At 36.5% G+C, this 23,809-nt stretch overlaps 3 protein-coding genes across 5 annotated transcripts; 1 reads left to right on the plus strand and 2 right to left on the minus strand.

The window, feature by feature from the left end:
* Positions 1–2,188: 2,188 nt before the first annotated feature.
* Positions 2,189–7,835, minus strand: LOC113753827 (polyadenylate-binding protein RBP47-like). Of its 2 annotated transcripts, none has more exons than XM_027298094.1 (6): positions 7,258–7,835; positions 4,444–4,924; positions 3,772–3,848; positions 3,571–3,701; positions 3,249–3,345; positions 2,189–2,653 (listed from the first exon to the last, which is right to left on the minus strand). In XM_027298094.1, the coding sequence occupies exons 1-6, from the start codon at positions 7,630–7,632 to the stop codon at positions 2,504–2,506; spliced, it is 1,311 nt and encodes a 436-aa protein (XP_027153895.1). In that variant the 5' UTR covers positions 7,633–7,835; the 3' UTR covers positions 2,189–2,503. The 2 variants fall into 2 exon arrangements, with proteins under 2 accessions (XP_027153895.1, XP_027153888.1); XM_027298087.1 differs by having other exon boundaries at positions 3,772–3,854; positions 7,258–7,834.
* A 5,779-nt stretch (positions 7,836–13,614) lies between these two features.
* On the minus strand, positions 13,615–17,746 carry LOC113762797. Its single transcript, XM_027306394.1, has 6 exons — positions 17,408–17,746; positions 16,606–16,838; positions 16,268–16,526; positions 14,712–14,891; positions 14,438–14,593; positions 13,615–14,317 (listed from the first exon to the last, which is right to left on the minus strand). Exons 1-6 carry the CDS (start codon positions 17,435–17,437, stop codon positions 14,144–14,146), a joined length of 1,032 nt encoding a protein of 343 aa, XP_027162195.1. The 5' UTR covers positions 17,438–17,746; the 3' UTR covers positions 13,615–14,143.
* A 3,878-nt stretch (positions 17,747–21,624) lies between these two features.
* On the plus strand, positions 21,625–23,183 carry LOC113761279 (2-hydroxyisoflavanone dehydratase-like). Of its 2 annotated transcripts, none has more exons than XM_027304189.1 (2): positions 21,625–22,851; positions 22,940–23,183. In XM_027304189.1, the coding sequence occupies exon 1, from the start codon at positions 21,900–21,902 to the stop codon at positions 22,842–22,844; it is 945 nt and encodes a 314-aa protein (XP_027159990.1). In that variant the 5' UTR covers positions 21,625–21,899; the 3' UTR covers positions 22,845–22,851; positions 22,940–23,183. The 2 variants fall into 2 exon arrangements, with proteins under 2 accessions (XP_027159990.1, XP_027159991.1); XM_027304190.1 differs by having other exon boundaries at positions 22,976–23,183.
* Positions 23,184–23,809: the final 626 nt, after the last annotated feature.

The raw sequence follows: 23,809 nt of genomic DNA on the forward strand, positions 1-23,809 counted from the left end.
ACGATGTACAATTTCAGTATCCTCAATTTAATTTTGGTGGTCTGATTTAAGGATTTATTCTCTATGTAAATTGGATAGCTAAATTTAAGACAACAAACAGTTGGTTGAATGGTATTTAGTTGTGTACGTACCCATTGCCCTTAAATTTGGCAATCAAAATTGACACTAATTATCAAAACTTTGCGGTCAGATTGGGTTTGGCCACTCAAGACAAATAATAGCTTGTTTGTTAGACAGAATGAGAATGTTAAAAAGTCTTTAACAGTTAGCAGCCATCCATCTAGGTAGTCAGCAATAACAAACTAGGATCACTGCATTTTGAATTGAGTTTCCTATTCTTTTCTTCATTATCAATTAGTGGCTAAATTATTAATCTGTATGCCAAGAAATCTAAAACATGCCAGCTATAGATGAGCTTCAGGTGATCAGGGGCCTCCAGGTGATCAACGTTGTAAGAATTACATGGCTAAACATGCCAAGAATTCTGTTTAGCCATGTAATTCTTACAACGTTTAGTGTAAATTGATACAATTTTCGTGTAAACCTGAGTTTGTCAACTCATATGACTAGGTTGGAGTAACAATCACGATTACATCAAAGTTGTATGAGTTTATGCTAAAAGTTGCAAGAATTATGTCCAGTTTCGAGACGTCATTGATTATCCTTCTGGAGAGAGCCTTCAAATTGTGTACTTTTCAATGGTTTTTAGGACCTTGCGCTCCTTCCCTTTCGGGTTCTAATTCTTGATCTCAAATGTAGTAAAAACTGAAATAGGAAGAGTATCCAAGGAATGTGCGGGCTTAAAAGTTTGTTGCTTGATTAGATTTATCCCTCCGGAGTTACAGGCAGAATCTGACCCGGCCATCGTCATGAAACTATGAAAGTTGCAAACTGTGAGGACCAATTCCGAACAATAAATGGGAATTTTGAAGAGGATGCAGACTTGCAGTGATGCCTGCGACAGCTTAGTTGATGGCTCGTGCACAGGTGGGGGTTTAGAAGACAGGAACGTCATTGCCTGATCCTGAGAGATGCTTTTGCTCCCATTGGCATTGCAAGTTGCAGCTGGTCCCCAAAGCCCTGTAGTCTGGGATTGAAATACGTGCCTACACAAAATCCTTGAAAGTAGAGTTCTTCTTCCACTGGACCACTTTTCTGTGTCCTCCAGGATTAGACTCTAGATGAAACATTCAGGATTGCCTAAGATCCGACCAATAGAACTCAAAATGATGAATTCGAGGAGCCTTAAACACATTTCCAGAATAACGATACTGTGTCAGTCTCACCATTTCCAGTTGATAAAGCTGTTGCGTTATCGTTGGTTAAAAAGACTCGCGAACGTTTCGAGTGTTGTGAACCCATTCAAGTCCGCAACTATTCCTCATTAAAGGGTTCGCGCATGTTTGTGTGCCAGCAACCGCGAATCGCCATTTCCCGCAATGGCAGATGATGCTTGCCAGATTGGACCATATTTTGATAGGATGGGGCAAACCAAAAATTATCTACAACAGGCACTGAATAAACATAATTTAAGATACAAGTAACTTTTTTTAAAGAGGATCAATGCCCACGAATTTACTTCACACTTCTACAATGCTAAGAGTCTTTAACACTTTGAAACCCCTATGGACCAATGCCAACTCATCATTCGTTGAACAAAACCAGAGAAATATTAGTTAGGCGCAATCTTCATGACCCACCTTGTTCATTGACACCTAATAAACCAGTAAAATGGAAACCCACTCGTACACACCATGGATCAAAAGTGGGCGCATGAACGTGTAAAACTCAACCCAGTGGAAGAGATAGACAGGTGCCAGTTCAGGACTCTCTTTTTTCCTATAAATCTTTGAAGAACAAGACCAAGAGCCACTGTTCATTCAACAAAAAGCGGGATTCAGAAATTCTTCTTCAGGAGCTCTCCCGAGCTTATGCATTCATTATATTAAGCAACCGCATCCCTTTCAGCGTTATGTTCTAAAAGCAGCTGCCTCTTATAAACCGATCTGATTCCTGCTAGGCTTTATCAATCTCGCAAACTTAGACTATACTGCAGAATAGAGACAGGAATAAGAAGGCGTTGAACCCCAGGGAAGACGAATGATATCTTCCGGAATTATAGCATTCCAGCCCCTCACCTTTCTATTAAGCCATTACTTCCATGGCAGATTGAGGTAACACCTGCAGCAAAGCTAAAAGGAACTGGCCTGCTAGTTATTTATAAATCTCACATGGATCTATCTTTCAGATTAAATAAAAGTTCATTTGTTTACTAGCACTCATCTACTGTAAAAGAATAAAAGCTGGTTTTGGCCAACGCAACCATCGTGCCGGCCTCCTAAGCCTCCTTGATCAGATTTTCTTAGACAAAATCTGGGATGTCTATAAAAAGTAAAATCAAATCAGCTACAAAATTCAACGTATTACAGATGTAATCTTTAAGATAGCAAATTCCCCCTAAATTGTAAGTCTTTATGACTATTGGCATGGCACACAGCGAAGTTCAGTTGACAGGCTGCTGGTAGCCCCCATGACCATTTGAAGCCGCACCATTTGCAGCAGCTGCATACTGCGGCATGGGATACCCGTAACCATTTTGACCTTGCCTTCCATAATTACTGCCGTTCAATTGGTAGCTAGAATCCATTCTCAACTGCAGTTACGAGGAAATTAAGACTCAAGGACCAAATGAGATGCAAGGACAAGAAGAAATTGAAAATCTACTTTGGTGGTATCTGGAACTACATCCAGATTCCATTTGATAGTGTGGTTGATGAAAAGTTGGCTATGACTTGCAAGCCTAGAATACATGTTACAAGTTCTGCTTCTCATATTAAACATGTAGAGATGTCTATGAAACTTCACATTGTATGACACAGATAAAGAAAGATCAGGAACAATAATAGAGAACAACACGGAGGATGAAAGGGAAGAGCAGTTCAAAGAGTAGAAAAACAAACTAGAAATGTAAGTTCATCTTCCCAGCAATTTTATCACTCAAGCAAAATGATATACAGGTAAAATAATTTCCCCCACTAAATCCTGACATCGACATGAGTTTTACTACGCTACTAGGGATAAGGAAGAAAAAGAGAGGAGAAGGGGGGGGGGGAGGGTCCATCCATTACTCTCTCTGAGATGTATGTAACTTGCTTTCAGCAGACAGAAACTAGCCAGCAGATGTTTAAATGGTCTTTCAGCATATGACATTCAAGTAGAAAATCAATTCACTAATGTTGCAGATTTACCTGCTTGTTTACAGGATTCCGACCCCAAGATAGACGCACCATCTGTTTGCCAATAGCAGCTCCATTCAGTCTCTGCATTGCATCTTCAGCATTGCTTCTGTAGATACAAATAATTTAAAATCATAAGAATCTTTCTAGTTTATGCTAATTCAAACATGTCATATTTGACTGTTCATTTCCCATGATTTCCTATACTATTAGTCTTTTCTAAGCTTCATACCACGAGCAATAAAAAAATGAAGCATGACAAATCTGTCTTAGTTTAGCGAGATTTGCACTAAAGAATTTACCATGCACTGCAAAAGCGTTGGGAGGAAATTACCTATTAGAGAATTGTACAAAACCGCATCCTTTTCCTGAAGGTATTTTCACTGAAACTACTTCACCAAACTGACTGAAGGACTCTCTCAATTCTTCATCAGTTACATCAGAATCAAGTCCTCCCACAAAAATCTAAGACAACTTTACATTAGTAAAAGAATAGACCATTCTAGCATCCAACTTCAAAGGAATTTTAACTCACTGTTGTATTTGACGAATCACTGTCAGACTGCGAACCTTGTGGCACAACACCATTTGATGGATATCCTCCAGCCAATACTACCGCTATAAGAAAACATTAGTCTTGAGAGTTTGATGGTTCAAAACACAGAAAACGGAGGACACTATAGAGCAAATAGATAGCGTGCAACAAAATATTTCATGTGTGATAACAATCGTCATTGAACTCAAGCTGTATGGTTCATTTCCAGAAAAAACCACCTCTTCTGTGCATCCACCAGACAGCGAAAGGTAGAAATGAACCAAACGAAAAGCAGAACCAAAATAATCATATGAAGCTACATAAATAAAGAGCCACATCTATCCATATCCTCACAGGACACGGAAATATTACATGACAAAACAGGAGGACAAAACAATGGCCTCTTTATCACAAGCACAGGGTTATATAACATTAACACATCTGCGAAATATTGCTAACATTAGTTATAAACAATGAAGTTTGTTTTTACTTTCATGTTTACAGAAAGAATAAAGAACATTACAAAACAAATTTTTACTTCCAAATGCTTACACAATGAAATACGTCTGTCCTTATTCAACAAGGATAAAATAGGGAAAAGAACATAAACATAGAAACAGGAAAATTTAGAAGAACACGATTCAAGTTTAAAAAAAGGATCCAAAAGATAACCTTGGGAAGAATACTGTTGCTGCGGTGACGCCTTCTTGGGGGTAGCAACACCAATCCTCATTGGCCTACTAGAACAATATGCACCATTCATTTCAGTCATTGCCTGAGTTCTTTCTTTCTCATCTGCAAACCGAACAAAGCCATAACCCTTTGAGCGGCCAGTGTTCGGATCAACTACTACTTTTGCACCTTTTACAGATGGAAATCTACTGGCAAAAGTTTCATGCAATAACGAATCAGTAACATCAGCAGCCAAATCTCCAACAAATATTGACAGATCAACAGCACCAGCTTCTTGGCGCCTATTACCCATGCTAAAGGCTGCCCAGTTAAGGTGGAAGACTTGTTCTGTATTTGGCATTGGTGAGCCATTGTAGCTCTGAAGGACTTTGTCAGCTGCTGCATGAGAACTAAATTCCACAAATCCATATCGCTCTGACTGACCAGTCTGCTTATTACGAATGACTTTGACAGAAATAAGCTGTGTGATTTTAAATGTTGAGAGTAAGTTCAACAAGACCATATAACTTAAGAACATGACTGAATAACTATGAAATTCCGTCAATTTTCTTTGTACTTGCATAGTACAAACTAGTAAAATGAGATTCAACTGATACAAGTGCAACAAATTATCACTGTACTATACCATTAGGAATCCGAAAACAAAACAGAGCACCTCGTAGTAAATCAAAAAAAGACTAAAACTCATTTGCCATAGGCACTTGAGCTAAGATCTAGCAATTAAATTTTTTCTTTTGCAAAAGATAACAAACTGTAACTTTGTTAAATTGTCCACCTTAAGAATTTCTTACAAGTCCAAACCTTAACTGTACTATGCAAGAAGCCAAACTCATGCCCAATAACAACATATGCCAATCATTCCATTATCAAACCGTGCTCCTTTGACTACCACAGAATCCTAGTAAAGTAGGCCAACTAAGTTACATTAAACATACAGATGTTATCGGCAAGTTTCTTTTACACAAATAAGCACATATTCTACTCCACAAAAGGGCCATATCATTTTTCTTTTCTTTTCTTTTTTTGGCACAACAAATAAGCAAATATTATCCAAGCCAAAGAAATCATGCAAGAGACTGGATACCATAACATGCTACAGAACCGTATTCTCTTATCCAGATGTTACCATGCATGGAACAACAATCAAGAGTATGCTATAAATATCTATCAGTACTTCTGGCCAGCCACGTACTTTCTGTACCTCCAGACATGCAAGTTTGTAGTCATCAGCAATGCCAGGGTACATACTTTCTGTACCTCCAGACATGCAAGTTTGTAGTCATCAGCAATGCCAGGGTATATGTAGGCAAATGAAAGTAGCAACCAAAAAATAAATAATTAAACAAATATAATAAAAAAACAAACCAGCTAATGCAAAATGCAGCATCTTTATGGAGTAGCCAATGCCACTACAAATAATCTGTTGCATGAATCTGTCAAATAACGTGTCAAGCACAAACGAATGAAACAATTAACAGTAACTATACTTCATTTGATTATTAAGGAGGGAAGAGATTAGGAGTAGTGGAGGAAAGAGAAAGAAACGTTTTTCTCAAAGTGCCCGGAACAGGTGATTGGCAGTATGTGATATGATATCTCAGGGGCAAATACAGAATTGCCCAGTAGCCAAACCCAAGTTGAATACAACTAGAAAACCATTTCCAAAGCCTAGTTCATGAACAAACATAAAGTACGTAAAAATTGGAAATAGAATGCAATAGAGCCAGAGAGACGTCAGACAGTCAAAGGACATAGCAATACATTGTAGACGTCTTAAGAAGAAATGTTTCATGCATCCACCTGCTTAACAAAATAAATTTCAGCACCTTTGATATTTTGATCTTGAAATCATACATTCCTTATGCGAAACATGAGTCATGCAGTAAGTACCATGCAGCAAGAACATCTAATTACAGTTGTCCCTTTACTACACTACTATCTTTACTTCTCAAAACAAGTTTTTTGTTTTCAATATTTTCAGAAAACTACTAATTATCATCTTTTGCTCCAACTCCACGCTTAGCTTTTGGTAAATGTTTGACTGGTGTCTCTGTCCCTCCTTTGAGGACACATAATTTGGAATTACCACTTTTGGGTTGGGTTTCGAAAACATGTAATAGAGTTTCCTGGAAGAGACAACATCCAACTACATGTCCCATGCATAAGAAGATGCCAACTTGCTGGAAAACATACTTGTTTAGGATAGATAAATAACAACTACAAAGTGTAGTAACATATAGATTCTTCTTACTCCAAATAATTTGGCATTTAAACAAAAATAACACACATAACACTTCAGAAATGTTGCTAAAGTACGAGCGGTGAAACAAAACGAGAAGTGCTAGGGCACAATATTGTTGCCTACGAAATAATCAACTCAGACAGTTTCTCATCCAATAATTGTGTGCGTATAGGCGTTAGTTTCCTAGCTTTTCTTCCATTTGTCATGAAAGACAAACAGTACAAAACAACAGCACAATTACGACCAACAAACAGCTGGATCCTTCAAAATACCAGATCTGAATCTATAATACATTTAGAATGACTATGAAGACGTTAATACTCCAATAGAGAAAGATAAGCAGTCGATATCCACTTAAATAGCTAATTGGTCAGTAAACTGTAGATAAAGTATGAAACACTAAACTATCCACATTCGATTAATGAACCGTCACTAATACTCTACGGAACTTCTAGAAATAAGATATTTTAAGTAGTATATAAATCGACAACAACAGATGTTTTAACGCGAATTACAGCATTTAACGAATAGAAGGATGCAATAAACCCAACCTCCGAGGCCTGAGAGAAGCAAGACTGAAGATAAGCTTCATCCATCCACTGCTGGAGATCGCCAATCCAGATCGTGCGGTTCTCTTCGCTGGAATTTTGAATCTGACTCTGCTGCTTGTGCTGCGGCTGTTGTTGATAGAGTTGGTGCTGCTGTTGATAGAGTTGGTGATGATAGTAAGCCGCCGCCGGCACGTATTGCCGGTCATACATCATTTGCTGCTGCATCACCATAGCAGCAGCCGGATACTGCATGTGCATGGACATCCATTGCTGCTGCATCGCCATCCACTGCTGATGATGCTGCTGCTGCTGTTGCTGCTGCTGATGCTGATGCGGATGCTGCTGTTGTTGACTCGTCAAATCTCCACCGTTCATTTTTCTCCTTTCCGGAATTTACCCCTCCCAACTCCTCCTCTCAAGTGGAGAATTTTACACTGTTTAGCGCTTGTATTTGTATTGTTTTGGGAGAGAGAGAGAGAGAGAGAGAGAGTCGAAGGGAGGGTAACCAACCTGGTCTGAGAGGAGAAAAAAGAACCAGGTGAACAAAGAGAGAGCGAAAGAGAGAATGGAGGAGTCGGCTTGGGATGACTAAAAAGAGGAGGGGTTACGACGGATCTAGGGTGTACTACTGTGGTTTACATCAATGTTTTTTGGAAACCGGACCGGACCGGATGTTAGACAGGTGGACCGGAACCAGTTGTAACTCTGGTCCAGTTCATACATTGAATTAAGGGATAATTTCAGAAACCTCCCCTGAGGTTTCTGACATTTACACTTACCTCCCCTGTGGTTTGAACAATTACACTGACCTCCCCTGAGGTTACTAATCCTTTACAAATTCAGTCCAAATGATTAAAATATTATTTTAGAGAGTGAAATTAGAATTTTGTACCTGATTTGTCCTTTGTACCACATGTCCAATGAATGGCAAAGTATTACAAATTAATTAACAATTAATAAACTTTAACGAGCGTAGTTTATAGACAAATACGTATTGCCTATTTAAAGTACCAGCTCTTTACATGTATTTTACTTTCAAACATTTACTTTATCACAAATATTTATTCTCAAATACAGATTTGTATTTACTCTCAAATATTTAATTTTTGTTAAATACAAAACCTACCAGTTTTTCTTCCGTAGAAATATTAATATAACATTTTTTCAATTTTAGTTACAAATATTTATGTATTTAACATAAATTAAATGATTCAGAATAAAATACTCATAAAGAGCTAATACTTTACTCATGTAATGGATGAAAGCCATAAAAAATTAACATTTTATAGGCCATTTCTTTTTTTTTTAAATTTTAATTTATATTAAATAGATAACCTATCGATTTTCTTTTTGCAAGAATATTATTGTAACACCTTTTAATTTTTAATTACAAATTTTTATATATTTATTATAAATTAAATATTTAAAAATAAAATACCTGTAAAGAGACGGTACTTTAAATAAGTTATGCGTATTTGCCTATAAACTACACTCCTTACTTAAATCAATAAACTACACTCCTTAACTTAAATCAATAAACTGTACTCCTTACTTTAAATAGTGTAGTTTATAGGCAAATACGCATATCCTATTTAAAGTATCGGCTCTTTACAGATATTTTATTTTCAAATATTTAATTTATGATAAATATATTAACATTTGTAATTAAAAATTAAAAAGTGTTACAGTAATATTCTTGCAAAAAAAATCAGTGGGTTATCTATTTAATATAAATTAAATATTTTTTAAAAAGTAAATGGCCTCATAAAATATTAATTTTTTATGACTTTCATCCATTACATGAGTAAAGTATTGGCTCTTTATGGATATTTTATCCTGAATCATTTAATTTATGTTAAATACATAAATATTTATAACTAAAATTGAAAAAGTGTTATATTAATATTTATACGGAAGAAAAACTGGTAGGTTTTGTGTTTAACAAAAATTAAATATTTGAGAGTAAATACAAATCTGTATTTGAGAATAAATATTTGTAATAAAGTAAATATTTGAAAGTAAAATACCCGTAAAGAGTTGATACTTTAAATATGTAATACGTATTTGCATATAAACTACGCTTCTTAAAGTTTATTAATTGTTAATTAATTTGTAACACTTTATCATTCATTGGACATGTAACACAAAGCACAAATCAGGTACAAAATTCTAATTTTACTCTCTAAAATAATATTTTAATTATTTGGACTGAATTTGTAAAGGATTAGTAACCTCAGGGGAGGTTTCTGAAATTATCCCTTGAATTAATTAGACTTAAAAATTGAATTGAATCTTATAAATCGGATTGAACTGTTGAACCAATGATTTTTTTGTTTTTATCTATTAAATTAGAAAAATTTAAAAAAATAGTTTTTCCTTAACATTAAAGACTAATTATTAAATATCACATCCACTCACTTTCTTCTCATTTTGTTCTCTTATCAAATTTGTATTTCTATTTTCTATTTTCCTGATTTCCTCCAACTGCAATCTTCTTTTTTTTTTTTAAGTTGCACTATTTAAATATAAAAAATGTGAATTAAAATTTAAACTCACAATGTTTAATTTCCATACACGTGAATTTTATATAATTGTAAAATATTGTGGTATTTTTTGGTTTGATATAAGATTATTTTTTGATAAATTCAATTAAGATTAAGATAAAATTTATTTGTTTTAATTTATAATTTTAAAATTTTATTTGTAAAAATTCAAGTTGTTTGAAAATATTAAATATTTTATCATATAAAATTTTAAATTAGTCCAATGCATGTCATATTTTTGTGTATATATATTTATATATATTATTTTTTACAAAATTTATTGAACCAAAATTGAACCGATCGGATCGATTTCACCTCGATCAAACACTCCATCCATCGATTCAATCAACGGAATTTCAAAACATTTGGTTTACATATTATTGTTAGCAACGATGTGAATTTTGGGCCGTCGGATTAGGACTAGGAGTGGGGAAGAGATGACGAACAAGTGGGGACAGCAGATACGCGCTGGGGGAGGTGGGTCCCAATTCCAAACCCAACTAGGTCACCACCATGTGATCTTAACTTTGAAGTCAATTTTATTTTGGATGTGGGCCCCGCTCGCCCTCGCAAGTGGGGTTTGACGAACGAGATTAGTAATTTAGTACTCATTGCGTGGACGAGACGGAGATTGGAGAAATCCTCTGTCTAACGGGATAGCCACTGAATGATCCCAATCCATGTAAATGCGGGCGGCGGCGGTGGTGGTGGGGGTACTCCTCTGGTAGGCAGTAGCTGCCTCGCAGTTGTGTTAGCTGCTACGCTAGGCAGCTGGCTGCGGACTTGGTCGACTACCACGTTGCCAACATGGTAACGGTAGTAGCATTCGTGTCAAGTAGTGTTAATTGTTTTATTTGATCATGTTTAGGGTCAAATTATTCTTCTGTTTTTTAATTAGACAGTACTACTAGTGCTATCCCTCTTCTCTCCTTGTAATAATATGATAATCGTATTGAAAACAAATGTCTGGGCAAAACAAGAGTCCATATAGTTTTGGTCGCTCACAAAAAAAAAAAACTTTTTGTGAAAATGTTTTCGTATTATGACATTTGAAATATGCTTTAGAACTTAAGCATACATCTCATAACATGCTAAACTGTTTCCGCCGCTTACCAATCAATCCAAGCACAAATTAAAAAAACCTATTAAAGAAGTATGAAAAAAAAGGTATATTGTTTTCCAGTTTCATAAGATGAAAGTTGTTTGGATCAGATGTCAAATTCTCTACTCTTTAAAAAAAAAAAATTATAGAGTCCAGTGACATTGAACTCGACTAATCTAAAGTTAAGCATCGACGAACCCCTCTCAGTAGTAGCTCTCTCAAAATTAAATAAGGTATCAATGCTAGAGATGGGTAAGGATGGTTGTTGATACTATAGAGGTTAACATAGATTAAAAAATTTAAAAAGTTTGGAAGAATGGGTGTTTTGAAAAAAAAAACAGAGGAATTTTAAAATGCTAACTTTTTTTTCAAACAACTACAGTAAATTAAAGTAAAATTTTAGACAAACAGTTGAAAAAACACATCAACCTTAAGGACCGAATATACATGATTCAAACAACGGTTATATTTTGTATCCTTGCTCTGGGGAAAAATGTACGAGTTTATACCTTTCACTGCTTACATTCCTTACATAGGCCCTGTTTGGCACATGAGTTTTTTGTCAAATTTGTCTGCTACAAGTTTTTAAAAAACTTTAGTTACAGTAATCTCAAAAAATTTCTCAAAATTTTTAAACTATATATTTCAAAATATTCAAATATTTACACACTTAAAAAATTTATTAAAAAACTTCTACAGTAAGTTACAGTAAAATTTTAGACAAACACTCAAAAAATTCACTTGTCAAACGAGGCCATAGTCATATGCATCGTACATTCTTTTTCCGCATCGTATTCTTGGGTCAAGGTTTTCTGGAGCCAAAACCATTTAAGGCTCGGGGAAAAAAATTAATGATGACACCTCCAATAATTCTAGATGCCTGTATGTATATGCAAGCGAAAGCCATTTGAATTGTGACTTTTTAGATTTTTATAAGAAAAATATATTGCAATGATTTAACTATGTGAGACAAAAAATAATTTAAAAATAAATTTATGAAAAATAAAAAAAATGGCAACGCAAACAAGTGTTAGAAAACATATTATTAATCCACCTTTTTATCAGATGTAGAAAGGTTAATCTCAGCTCGTGACTAAATTCGATTCTAGGGCAAGGGGAGACGCCTCCTGCTGCTGCCGCTCCTTGGCAAAGATGACTTTGACAGAGATCAAAGACTCGTCAATAAGCCACGCGTGAATAATCCAGCGGCAGCGCCTCTCACAAGTGACCCTTGAGGTCACAAGTTCGAGTCTCCGCTACGCTGGATTCCTCCGCGCACTTGACGTGTTCGGGCCGGGTTGGGGCGTCGGATCCGAACTGCAGGGGATTAGTCGGGCCTCGTAAGAATTGACTCGGACACCCCTGTGTCGACAAAAAAAAAAAAAAAAAACTCATCAATAAGTTCTCCTCGTGGCTTCCTTACTGGTCAAATGTTTACAGCGGGATTCGGTGTGAACACCACGTGGCTAATGATGGGTAGTTGGTGCATCAGCGTCATTGTCTGATTCAAATCATTCGTTCTTTTTATTGACTACATTCCCTCCCTTTTTTTTTCTCTCCCTTTTTGGCTTTTCGCTTACGTCAATTCGGCCTGCGTGCAAGGTTATTGTCCCGACTTCCACCACGTTAATTGAGAATTCTTCTTGTTTTTGACCCAAAAAAAAAATATTTTTTTTGAGAATTCTTCCTTGTTAACTTATGTCTGGCATTATTCTTGGTGCTGGTACCAGTCATAAAAGTTCCAATTGCCCGGTCGTTTTCAACTCGTCTTATGATATTCTTTTACAGTACATGTTTAGGAGGATGGTCCTATTTTGTAATTTTCTCCAACCACAAACCACAAATTGAGAAAGAGAACTGGTGTCACAAATTGCTGGTCCGTAAGATATACTAGTATGACGGAAATATCAACTGATTATTCTTTAACTTGGAAGATTTTAGGGACATATCTACTTCGGCTAATTATTAGTACTAGTATATGTTGTTTACATTGAGATATGAGTATCATCACAATGCAGCATGAACCATTTGGTATTAAAAAGATATACTCAAAATATTTGATCTCTACTTAAAATGAGTTCTACAATATCAGGTATTGGGATTTAGGTTCGATTGAAAAGACAACAGTTTGAAGCACGAACCCTTTTTTTACGATAACGATAACATAGTGCTCCGACAACTCTTTTAAATTTTTTTTCGCTGTAGATAGGGTTCAAACCCCTAACGTATAGTCCAAAGAGGACAACTCTTTTAAATTTTTTTTCGCTGTAGATAGGGTTCAAACCCCTAACGTATAGTCCAAAGAGGACCCTGACCCTTATTTGAGTTGGTTCTGATCTTCACAGCTGCCATCACGCATTAAAAAGAACTCAGGACCACCAAAGCTTCCTCGTATTTTGCGGTTAGAAGCCAAGGCATTAACAATTGGGTAGCAAAGCTTTTAGGTATTTATTACTGTATCTGGATTCTGTAATCTATAATTGACAAATTCCCAATCGTAGCAGTAACATACTTGAAAGTAGCATTGATGTACCTGAAATGGGTTATGTACAATTGACAAAATCCGATTGATGAAACGCTACAGCACAGGTGTCTCTTCTTCGAAGCAATGCTTTCAAAACGTAATTAACGACTAAACTAGATTTCAAGATGCCACCAAAAATATATATATATATACTGTGAAAGAGAAATAAAACATGAAAAACTCAGGCATCTGTAAAAGAGAAATAAAACATGAAAAATTCAGGCATTTCGTACAAATTGATAATGCTTCATGGCATAACCTATGTGCTCGCAAATATAACACTTGCCTGAAGCTACCGCACCAAATTCAAGACTCTTCTGAATCTCATTCTTCTGAGCAATAACATAAATTTTGCTATGCTGCTAAGTATGGAAATTCAATCTACTATGCAGCAATTAGATGAGGGTTACATCCTGATCAGCTACACTGTTGTATAACTGCAGACTGTTCGATATGCATTGGCACTCTTTGACATATATGGATCCACGAATACACGTTGCCAGGAGAACTGACAAATATAAAAATTGAACTACAATCACTACTATTATGCATTTCTGTCCTTTGGTTTTGGCGGAAGGGGAAGCTAGGTGCTGTGGCCAAAATTTTAACAGGGTGCTGCCCTGTTAGCTCCTGCTAACCAAAAATAATGAATGAAATGATTAAAGGTAATAAAGAAAAAAAAAAGGGCCGTGCTATATTTACACACAGCATGAAAATCTACACCCTATAATCAGCTTGTAGGAAGCTCTCGTACGGAGTTCCCTTCAGTGCCTTTTCAACGTCTACCCAATTCTCAACCTGGGAAGACAAGGATCCTCTGTGTATTTTTATCTGACGACTGTTGAGCTCCATTTTTGGAACCCTCAGAAAGTCTTGAACGTCCATCAGTTTCTGGAAAAGAAGTACAAGAAGTAGCTTCAGTTTACAAGAGAACAAAATGAAACGCCAAAGTTTTTTGTTTTCTCAGTGAAAGTGAATGAAAAGATAGTGATACATGGGATGATGTCTTACAGTTCGGTTTTTTATTATGTCCTCATAATAGAGGACGATATGTCTAGTGCTCTTGAAGTATTCTAAAGCTTTAGTAACCATCTCTTCTACTTGCCTCAGGTTCGGTATCAGCAATGTTGCATTGATTGTGGGCTTGTATCTTGCAAGTATCTCAGCCTGCAACAGTTGTTCAGGTTTCAGGAACAACTATTATTGGTCAATAACATTTTATGTTCATTTGCATGTCTCTCTATGTTTGTTTTATTGTCTCACAGAGAGAGAGAGAGAGAGAGACCTCCTGGTGAGAATGCACATGTGATTTGTGTGTTCCATTCAGTAGCTTGGCATTTTGATCATAAGAATTTGCAAGTATAGAGATCATCCTGCGCAAAAGATTTCTTCTGAAGAGAAAAATTATGGAAACTCCTTTATCGTTGATGTATTGTACTATTTCTTCATGATTCTGCATTAGACCCTGCAATAGACCCAAAAAAGATCAGTGCACTTCCCACCTATTATGAATGAAAAGTGAATTTCTCATTTTTCTTAACCTAAAGAAAGTCAATTCCTCTACTTGCCTTTCTTTAGGTGTAAAGTCACAGCATTATTTATAAGCAGACATACGATGTACTGATATTTCTTTTTCATCAGAGTTTACTTCCTTTCTTCAGGTGGATATTTTGGTAGCCAAAGCTATGTTGCATTTAGACTCGTAACTTAATATATGACTGCATGAATTCGCTGAAATATGCAAAAAACTAAGGCATGCAGTTTTGAACAATAAATTTCAGAAGCCACGTTTGATGTTCTTTAGCAAACACATGGAAGAGAAAGCAAGTATTTATGCAGCTGTTAACTCTTGGCAACACATAATAACTTCACACACACCAGTAGGAGGAGCAAATTGTATGCATAACCTAGTATTGTTATGCTCATATAAATGCTTGGCACGACAAGCAGCAATATGGTTAGGAATTCATAACGGGCATGAGTCACTTGTACCAAATTAGCGGTACTATTTTCTTTTCTGGAGTTATGTCATAAACATCACAACACACACCCTCATGCCCCCCCCCCCCCCCCCCAAAAAAAAAAACAACCACTCTTTGGCTTTTGGATTCCAGGAGATGTTTGAATAAAGCCTACAAACCAAAATTGTCAGTTCCTTTCACAACCAGTCGCCACAGATCCTGCCTAGCTTAATCTAGTCATGGGATATCTTATGATCTAACCATTAGACACTAGCTAAATTAAATACATATTACAGCCTGATTAACTTGAGGTTTTGAAGCAGTAATAAATTCCACAAATGAGATGCACATCATATATGAAGCTTAAAGAGTCAAAAGTAAAGTCAGAAGAAAAGTACACCAACACACAAAACATCTGACACGCTGTAAGTTGATCCCACCCATCTACAACTCAAGATGTTTACACCTTGGCATGTCCATAGCCCAAATACAATACATGCAGTTTCAAATCATGTGTGGACCAGTTAAATCTATTACTAATGGAGATAGAAAGAGAACTGGCAGCTCTTGCTTAACCCTGCTGCAAGGCTTAAAGTTTCGTGATCCTTTGACAAGAGTGGTTCGCTTGTCACAGGAATGGTTTAAAGTGAACTTCTGAATAACCTTTTTTTTTGGTGGGTTTTTGTGGTTGGGGGGGAGGGGGGGGGAGGACGGCTTCTGTCTAATGTGGTACTGGTAATTAAGATTTCACTACCCTATAGCAACAGAAAATTAAAAGACCAGAGGAACTCCAACAAAATCAAAATGGTGTTCTCGTATCAAAAAGAAATTTTAGACAACACAAGCAACAGAGAGAACTTGAAATATTCCAGTAACTCACCTGATTAAGCATCCACTTCAATCCAACAGCAGCAGTGCACTCATTCTTGGAAGCACTAGTGAAAAAATCTAGATTGTAGAGTTTATCTAAAGTTTCAACTATTGTTGAAACATTAGCCCTCCGGGGTTTAACAGAAAAAATCTCCCCATTTGAACTTATGTTGATATGACTGTTTAATAATGTCTCAAACCATCCACTTCCTGATCTTTGTGTGGACAAAATTGCAAAATTTCGAACAGGATGGCATGCACATTCGGCCCTAATTATCCAAAACAAGGCATTTTAGTTCATCAGCAATTAAAAGACCCTAGCAGAAAATGTGCAAGTCAATGTCTCACCTGCGAAAAGTTTTAGGTTTGGGGAAGTGCACAAAAGGTTTTTCTGAAGGCTCGACGTCAGGTGGCTCGCAGGGCCTCACCATTTCCACACTTAACAACCGCGCAGTGGACCGGGAACTAATTTGCCTAAGACATATAGAACATATATATACTCCGCAAACCATTGAAAATATCAAGACCACCATTCTCAACAACAATGTAGACTTCTTCGGAGGCTTAAGGATCAAGCTATCCTGAAACGACGGATAAACTAAATGTCATTAGAAATGTCATCTTCTGGCCCGAATGGCTGATGAAGGAGCACAATCCAAGCTCCAGATTTTCATCCTCCCCTGCCCCTCCCACCAATATAATCCGAAATATACATAATTAAGCAAGAGAAAGGGAAAATTCCAAGGATGGCCGGATTTTTCACAAAAAATGAGCTACAAGAACAGAAATAAATTGATCGTTGGAATTTCAGTGAAGTAGGCAACAGTATCTTTATTTCCCATGAACTTCTTAATGCATGTTTAAATGATTATTCCTACACAAATTAAACAAAATTGAAAAGAAATATTCAAACTAGGGAAAGGGTTTGCTCCTGTAGAATGCTAGGAGCAGAAAGCCCAAAGCCTGAGATGGATGCCGATGGAGGCAACACGTATCCAAATATCCCATAACCCAGATGAAGGACAAACAATATATTCAAGAAACCTCAACGAAACGGGGGAAAAAACGCCAATTTCTGCCAAAATGACAAGTTTGTAGCCCAGAACAATATTTGCAGACAAAGATACATGAGACCCAGAAAAGAACGCACCTTGTTGAAGAAACAGAGATCGTCCGCCATGTTTAGGGGGGCAGGGCCGGTGTTAGGCTGCTGCTAAAAGGAAGAAAAAAGTAAAGGGATTTTTGGTGTAGAGGTGCAGAGATTCAACAAGACATCTTTACCCTTTTCTTTCTAGCTTTGTTCATTCTCCGATTACCAGTATATCTCTTTCCCGTGTGCCCATGCAATGCATCAGCCCAAAATAATACTAATGGTAAATATAAAGAGATTATTAATCAGTAGTATTTGGAAGCCAAAGTTAGTTTTGAGCTTTTGCTTTTTCTCGTGAAGAACAAATTGATGATGATCGGGGGGAAAAGATGCCCTGCTTCGACCGTTGTTCACGCACCCCCCTTTTTTCTTTTTCTTTTACTGTTCCTTTTGTTGTTTTTTTTTTTCAAAGATATTCCCTCAGATTTCTACATATTTCTGATTTCTCTCGCTGTCTGTGTTGTTTTTCCCTCGCAAAAACGGAGTCCGCCACAGTGAAACGCTATCACTGGAAGAATATTATGATCACTAATCCGTATCCAAATCAGAAACAAGAACTTGTTGGAATTCAATCAACTATGGTACTACTTGAGTTAAGAAACCGGAAGGGACAAAGACGACAGCGTTTCCTACGAGCATTGATTTTGTCAAAATGTGGAACGTTGTTAATCCATTCACCTGGATGCTGGATTTCAAATTATTAGTAGTAGCATTTCAAAAGGGAGAAGAAAAAAAATCAGATAAGAACGGCAATGGATACCAGCTGGTGTTACGGGGTCTCACGTACTACTCACCACCTGCCCGCTTGACCCGTGCTTCATTCATTACTTTTCGCCTAGGTTTTAGAGATTTACTACTAGTATTAATTAAGGGCACATTAATTGCCAAATTTTAAAAAGTAGTCACATATTTTATTCATATGGAATCTTTTGAGGACCGGTTTTTACTCATGCATTTTTTCTTTTTCTTTTTTAATAAATAGGAGACATTCAACGCAGACCTTCTAATTACAATCACTTTCAACATTCAATTCAATCCAACTCTACCTTTTGTGGAATTCATCATTTGTTAATTCGTCCTAGTGCGCGGGAATATAGGTAGAAAAAGATTACAAATTACAAATAAAACATTGAGCTGACTTCTGATTCAGACTTTGTTTGTATTGTAGTAGTTTTCTATAAAAAACGAAATTTTGTTTTTCGTGAATATATATTTTTTATTTTATATACATTAAATATTATAATACATTTTTTTACAAAAAAAAAAATCCTAAAAATAGCCATAATCCAAGAGGGACTGAATTGCGAGCTTCATAAAAAAGTAATGAAAATGAAGAAGCTGAAAGTAGAAGAAATTTCTTGGATGGATGTTTCGGTGACAGGTAGTAGAGTGGTGCGGTTGATTTTGTTAGCTAAAAGGGCATTATTGAATTGAAAAAAGCGGGCATAAAGTAGGAGGAGCAATAATCATTAATATTATTGATCATTGAGCTCAAGGAGCACTCGGTTGCTTAAAGTGGCAGGAATAAACAAAGGAGTAAATTTGAAGCATAAATAATTCCACGTGGTCTTTTACTTTGTTGCTGTAATGTAATGATTTCACTTTCTCGGGTTCTCGACAAAATAACCAAATAGCACTCGATTATCATGGGACGGATGCCCATTAATTATGGGCTCAGCTTGCCTGCTAGCAGTACGTATTAAAATCCAAAGTCATTCATCAAGGATCGATGAAGAAGCACCCCCGAACATAAAATATTATTATAGAATAGCGGCTTGATTTGCGTCTTAATTAACAGTAGTACTATTATTGGCTGAAAAATGTCGTTTATAAATGCCTTAGAAATGGAATACTTCATATAAATGTCAGTACTATTATAACCATGTACGATCTGATCATACTATACGACCTTTAGATTTCAACTGACAACAAGAGGCGCGTTAAAGGTAAACCGGGTCTCGTTCTCTCTGAAAACTAGGCTGCTAAAAACCGACAGAGAGGGAAATAGGCTGCTAAATGGGATAATTTCACAAACCTTCTCTGAGATTTTTTTACTATTTCGCTGGCCTCGTTTTATTTTTACCTCTCTTAGTACTCCCTCCGTCCCACTTTGATAGTCATGTATTTCTTTTTCATCTGTCCCAAATTGTAGTCCACTTTCCAATTGAAGAATGTAGTTGTATTTTAATTTTCCTAAAATACCCTTATTCAATGTAAGTAGTTGTTACTATACACCTACCCCATTTAATGAGAATTGATTCTTTTTTTACCATCAATTCAAGTTCCCATAAAGTTGTACCATATTTAATGTGAGGGTATTTTAGGAAAATAGCAATCTAAATTTATTTTTCCAACAAAGTTAACTACTTTTTCTTAAACTGTGTGAAAAAAGAAACAGGACTATCAAAGTGGGACGGAGGGAGTATTAATTATCGTGTAACTTGGGTCTCCGAGCAAATTATTGGTCCAGGGAACCTTACTACTGTCCGATACTTTTGGGCTTTATGTGAGACAAGAGCCCCCCAACCCAAAAGAAAAGAAGAGATGCGAAGAGATGGGCTCATTTTAAGGTTAAAATTAGATGGAAGAAGTGTGAATATGTAGAGCGGTGGAAGCTAACGTTCATGGATCCGCGATCAGTTCATTTACAATTTCATTATGACCCTTGCCGCAAGTTGCAATTCAGCAAAATTGCATTGGATACCCTTATTATATTTAACCACTGACTTGTTAACCTATAAGATGCGATTGGCATACAGGATAACCTAACCCTCTTGCACTTGTAGAAGAACAAGAAAAATAAATTAGATTAAAAAAAAACAATGCAACAGTTGTCTAAATTAATAAGAGTATTTAATCCTAAAACTCTAAAAAAAATACCAACAAAATAGAAAAACAAAGATTAATCGATAATCAAAACATAAAATATTCAAACATTTGTTTTAATTTTCTCTATTTCTTGAAAACTATTAATTCATTTTCTATTAAGGATGACGAACTGCTTCACAACCAAACATTTAAGCTCTAAAAATTTAAAAATAAATGGATAGAGTGTGAAGTGGATAGAATTTATGAGAAAAAGAAAAGAAATTTTGAAGAAAGATAAAAAAGATAGAGTAGTGGAATAATTGAAATTAGTGGCAGCAAATGCAAGAAACGAAAAAGTAAGTGGAAGATATGATTAAATATATATAAATTTACAAGTTTTGAAAAATAATATATATATATAATATGGCATGAGTCTCTTAACTTAAATTATTAGCAAATGATTAAATAATTATGGTTTACATTTGGACACTGGTCATCTTAACCAATCTTACACATATACGTACACACATAGGTTCAGGTGACCACAAATTTTGAAAATTGAAAATCACATCTTAACATAGTTTTTCATATAGGTTCAGACAAACTAACCATGTTAAAGATTAGGGATTGATTACTTTTTTTTTTTTTATTTGGACCAATTCAATTTTCTCGACTAACTCTTTTTTTTTTTATTTAATCTTTGTGAACACCCAAATGAAAGCGTTGCATGATTAGAAAAAATAGCTCGATGGGACTGCCACCATGGTACAAACTCAATTCTGATGGGAAGCAAGCTAAACGAAATGTCTATTGCAAAGCCAACAGATGTGTTGATACGCTAGCAAAGACGGGAAGCAGCTGGACAGAAACTTTTTTGTTATCTTTTGACGCCTGTCCGCATGCAACTGGCTTGTGCTTTTGAGGAGACAATACATGCGCGGTGTTTGTTTACCTACCCCGTGATGTTCCCTTGGGTTGTAAAAATTAGGGCCTTGTTTGGCAAGTAAGTTTGTGACCAAGTTTATTTGCTACAAATTTTTTAACAACTTTAACTACCATAATCTCAAAAAACTTTTCAAAAATTTTAAATTATACACTTCAAAATATCCAGAAATTTACATATTTCAATAATTTTTTCTACAACTTCTATAGTAAGTTGCAGTAAATTTTTAGACAAGCTTCCAAAAAATTTCTTTGTCAAACAGGAACTCTTAACTTTCTTAATTTTGACATACTCCTATTACTACAGAAAAAATCAGAGTACACTGATAATATATATATTATTACTGTTTGATTTATAATATGTGTGCAAAATTTGTATACACTGTCGCAATCAATGTAAGAAAGATTAATTCAAAAAATAATAGTAATTATAGAACCATTGAAGCATGCTTCCACACTTTCAAGTCGCGATCATAGTACAAACCAGCAGAAGTGCAGCGGCACTCTTAAACCGTATGGACAACGAGCGTGTATTGCACTTCATAGCATCTACCAGAACAGGAAAACAAGTGTCTTGTACTGATTGATTGTTGGTTTATTACGCAGACTTTGAAGCCTGTTCTTTATTTGAGCTTTAGAATCTTGAATTTTTTTCCTTGAAGATTGAGAAAAATCAATTGCAGTTGGATACAAAGACATAATTGAATCGGTTTAATTGCAATTTCTTGTGTTCCTGGCATCAATGGATCTCTCAATCCAAATACCTGACGCTCCTGATGTACTTCACAGTTTCCTTCCTCTCTTTCGCGTATTCAAAGATGGCCGTGTCGAAAGGTTCAGTCAAACTCCCTTCACCCCTCCGTCTGATTCGGAAGATCCGAACGCCGTCACCGGTGGTGTCCGATCAAAAGACATCGTCATCTCACCGGAAAACAAGGTAGGAGCACGGCTATTCCTTCCCAAAACAATCAAACCCGATGAGAAACGTCCCCTCCTCATCTACATCCACGGTGGTGCCTTCGCCATCGAATCGGCCTTCTCCATTCAATACCATAACTACGTTAGCTCCCTCGTAGCCGAGGCGAATATCATCGCCGTGTCCGTCGAATACAGGTTGGCTCCGGAGCACCCCGTGCCCGCGTGCTACGACGATTCCTGGGCAGTGATTAATTGGGTCACAGCTCATGCCAAAGATAGACAAGGCCCCGATTTATGGATTAATAATCACGCCGACTTCACCAAGGTCTTCTTCTCCGGCGACAGCGCTGGAGGTAACATTGCCCATAACATGGCAGTGAGAGCAGGTCAAGATGGGCTGGGCGACGGCGTAAAGCTCGAGGGAGTGATTTTGATGCATCCCTTTTTCGGTGATGGGAAGCCTAATAAACTTTGGGAGCTTATCTGTTCAGACTTTAAGGGATGGGAGGATCCAAGGCTGAATCCGATGGCTCATCCGGGTTCGTTATCGAGCCTTGTTTGTGGCAAGATTCTGATTTGCATATCCGAGAAAGATATCATCAGAGAGAGTGGTCAGCTTTACTATGAGGCCTTGAAGAAAAACGGATGGAAAGGTGAGTTGGATTTGGTGGACATTGAAGAGGAGGGTCATGTTTTCCACCTCTTGAACCCAGATTGTCACCGCGCCGGAGTCTTGATGAGACGGGTGGTTTCATTTCTAAGAGGATAGGCAGCGGGTAAGCCTAAGCTCTCTCTCTCTCTCTCTTTCTAGTACTAGTAATTTGTTGAATAAGACGGATTTTCGAGAATAATGAACTTTTGCGGTGATCGAATATTGGAATCTAATGCATCAACATTCAGATTTCAGACACCAATAGAAGAGATTGCAGGGAGCTAAACTTGAGTGGATAATCCATCAGTGGATTAAACTCCATGATATATGGTATTGAGTTCGTAATCGTAGTTGATATTAAAGTGATGATTACTTGTGTATGTAATTTGTATCTTTTATTAATAACCGTTATCATGTTGTTTAAAGGCACATCTCAATGAAACTGTTATTTCTAAATCCAACTTCCAAAATAGGCATTTTTAGTTGGTTTTCAGGATCGCATTTACGAATTACTTGAGTAAAGACAAATTCTTTTACCAAAATTGTCGATATTTTACGTTAGCCAGCGAAGCAACGGTTATTAATGGTAGTACCGAAGCCAAAAAGTCCGCATCTATCCAGAGATTTACTGACACGGGTTCCGGCGGTGGTGGTGGATGACAGCGGCGGACGAGAAATTATTTTGGATGCTCTAACAACCATCGAGCTTTAGAGTTGTGATGTTACTGCTTCTTCTTTTGTTATAAAGCTGAAGAGAGAGAAGAGATGTGGCTTGAGTTGGTGACGAGAGAGGAGAAGGAATGGATTGGGCGACGATGGGGGTGAGGTGGTTTAGGGAGGAGTCGACGGTGAAGAGGTGAAGAAGAAGCAGGTTAACATTAATTTTTAAAATTGCACTTTGACTCTTTAAATTCTTGCAAAATTACAGTTGACCGGAGAAAATAGATGGAAAGGTTAAAAAAAACAGCTAATAATTGTGAAATTATGAACTCATCCGTTTTTGCAGTTGAATTTAACAAACAGATCAGGTATGAGGAACTAAAATGTAATTCATCTAAAATTGAAATAAAAAATGACTTGGG

Source organism: Coffea eugenioides, chromosome 2, assembly GCF_003713205.1.
Source record: "Coffea eugenioides isolate CCC68of chromosome 2, Ceug_1.0, whole genome shotgun sequence".
NCBI lineage: Eukaryota > Viridiplantae > Streptophyta > Magnoliopsida > Gentianales > Rubiaceae > Coffea > Coffea eugenioides.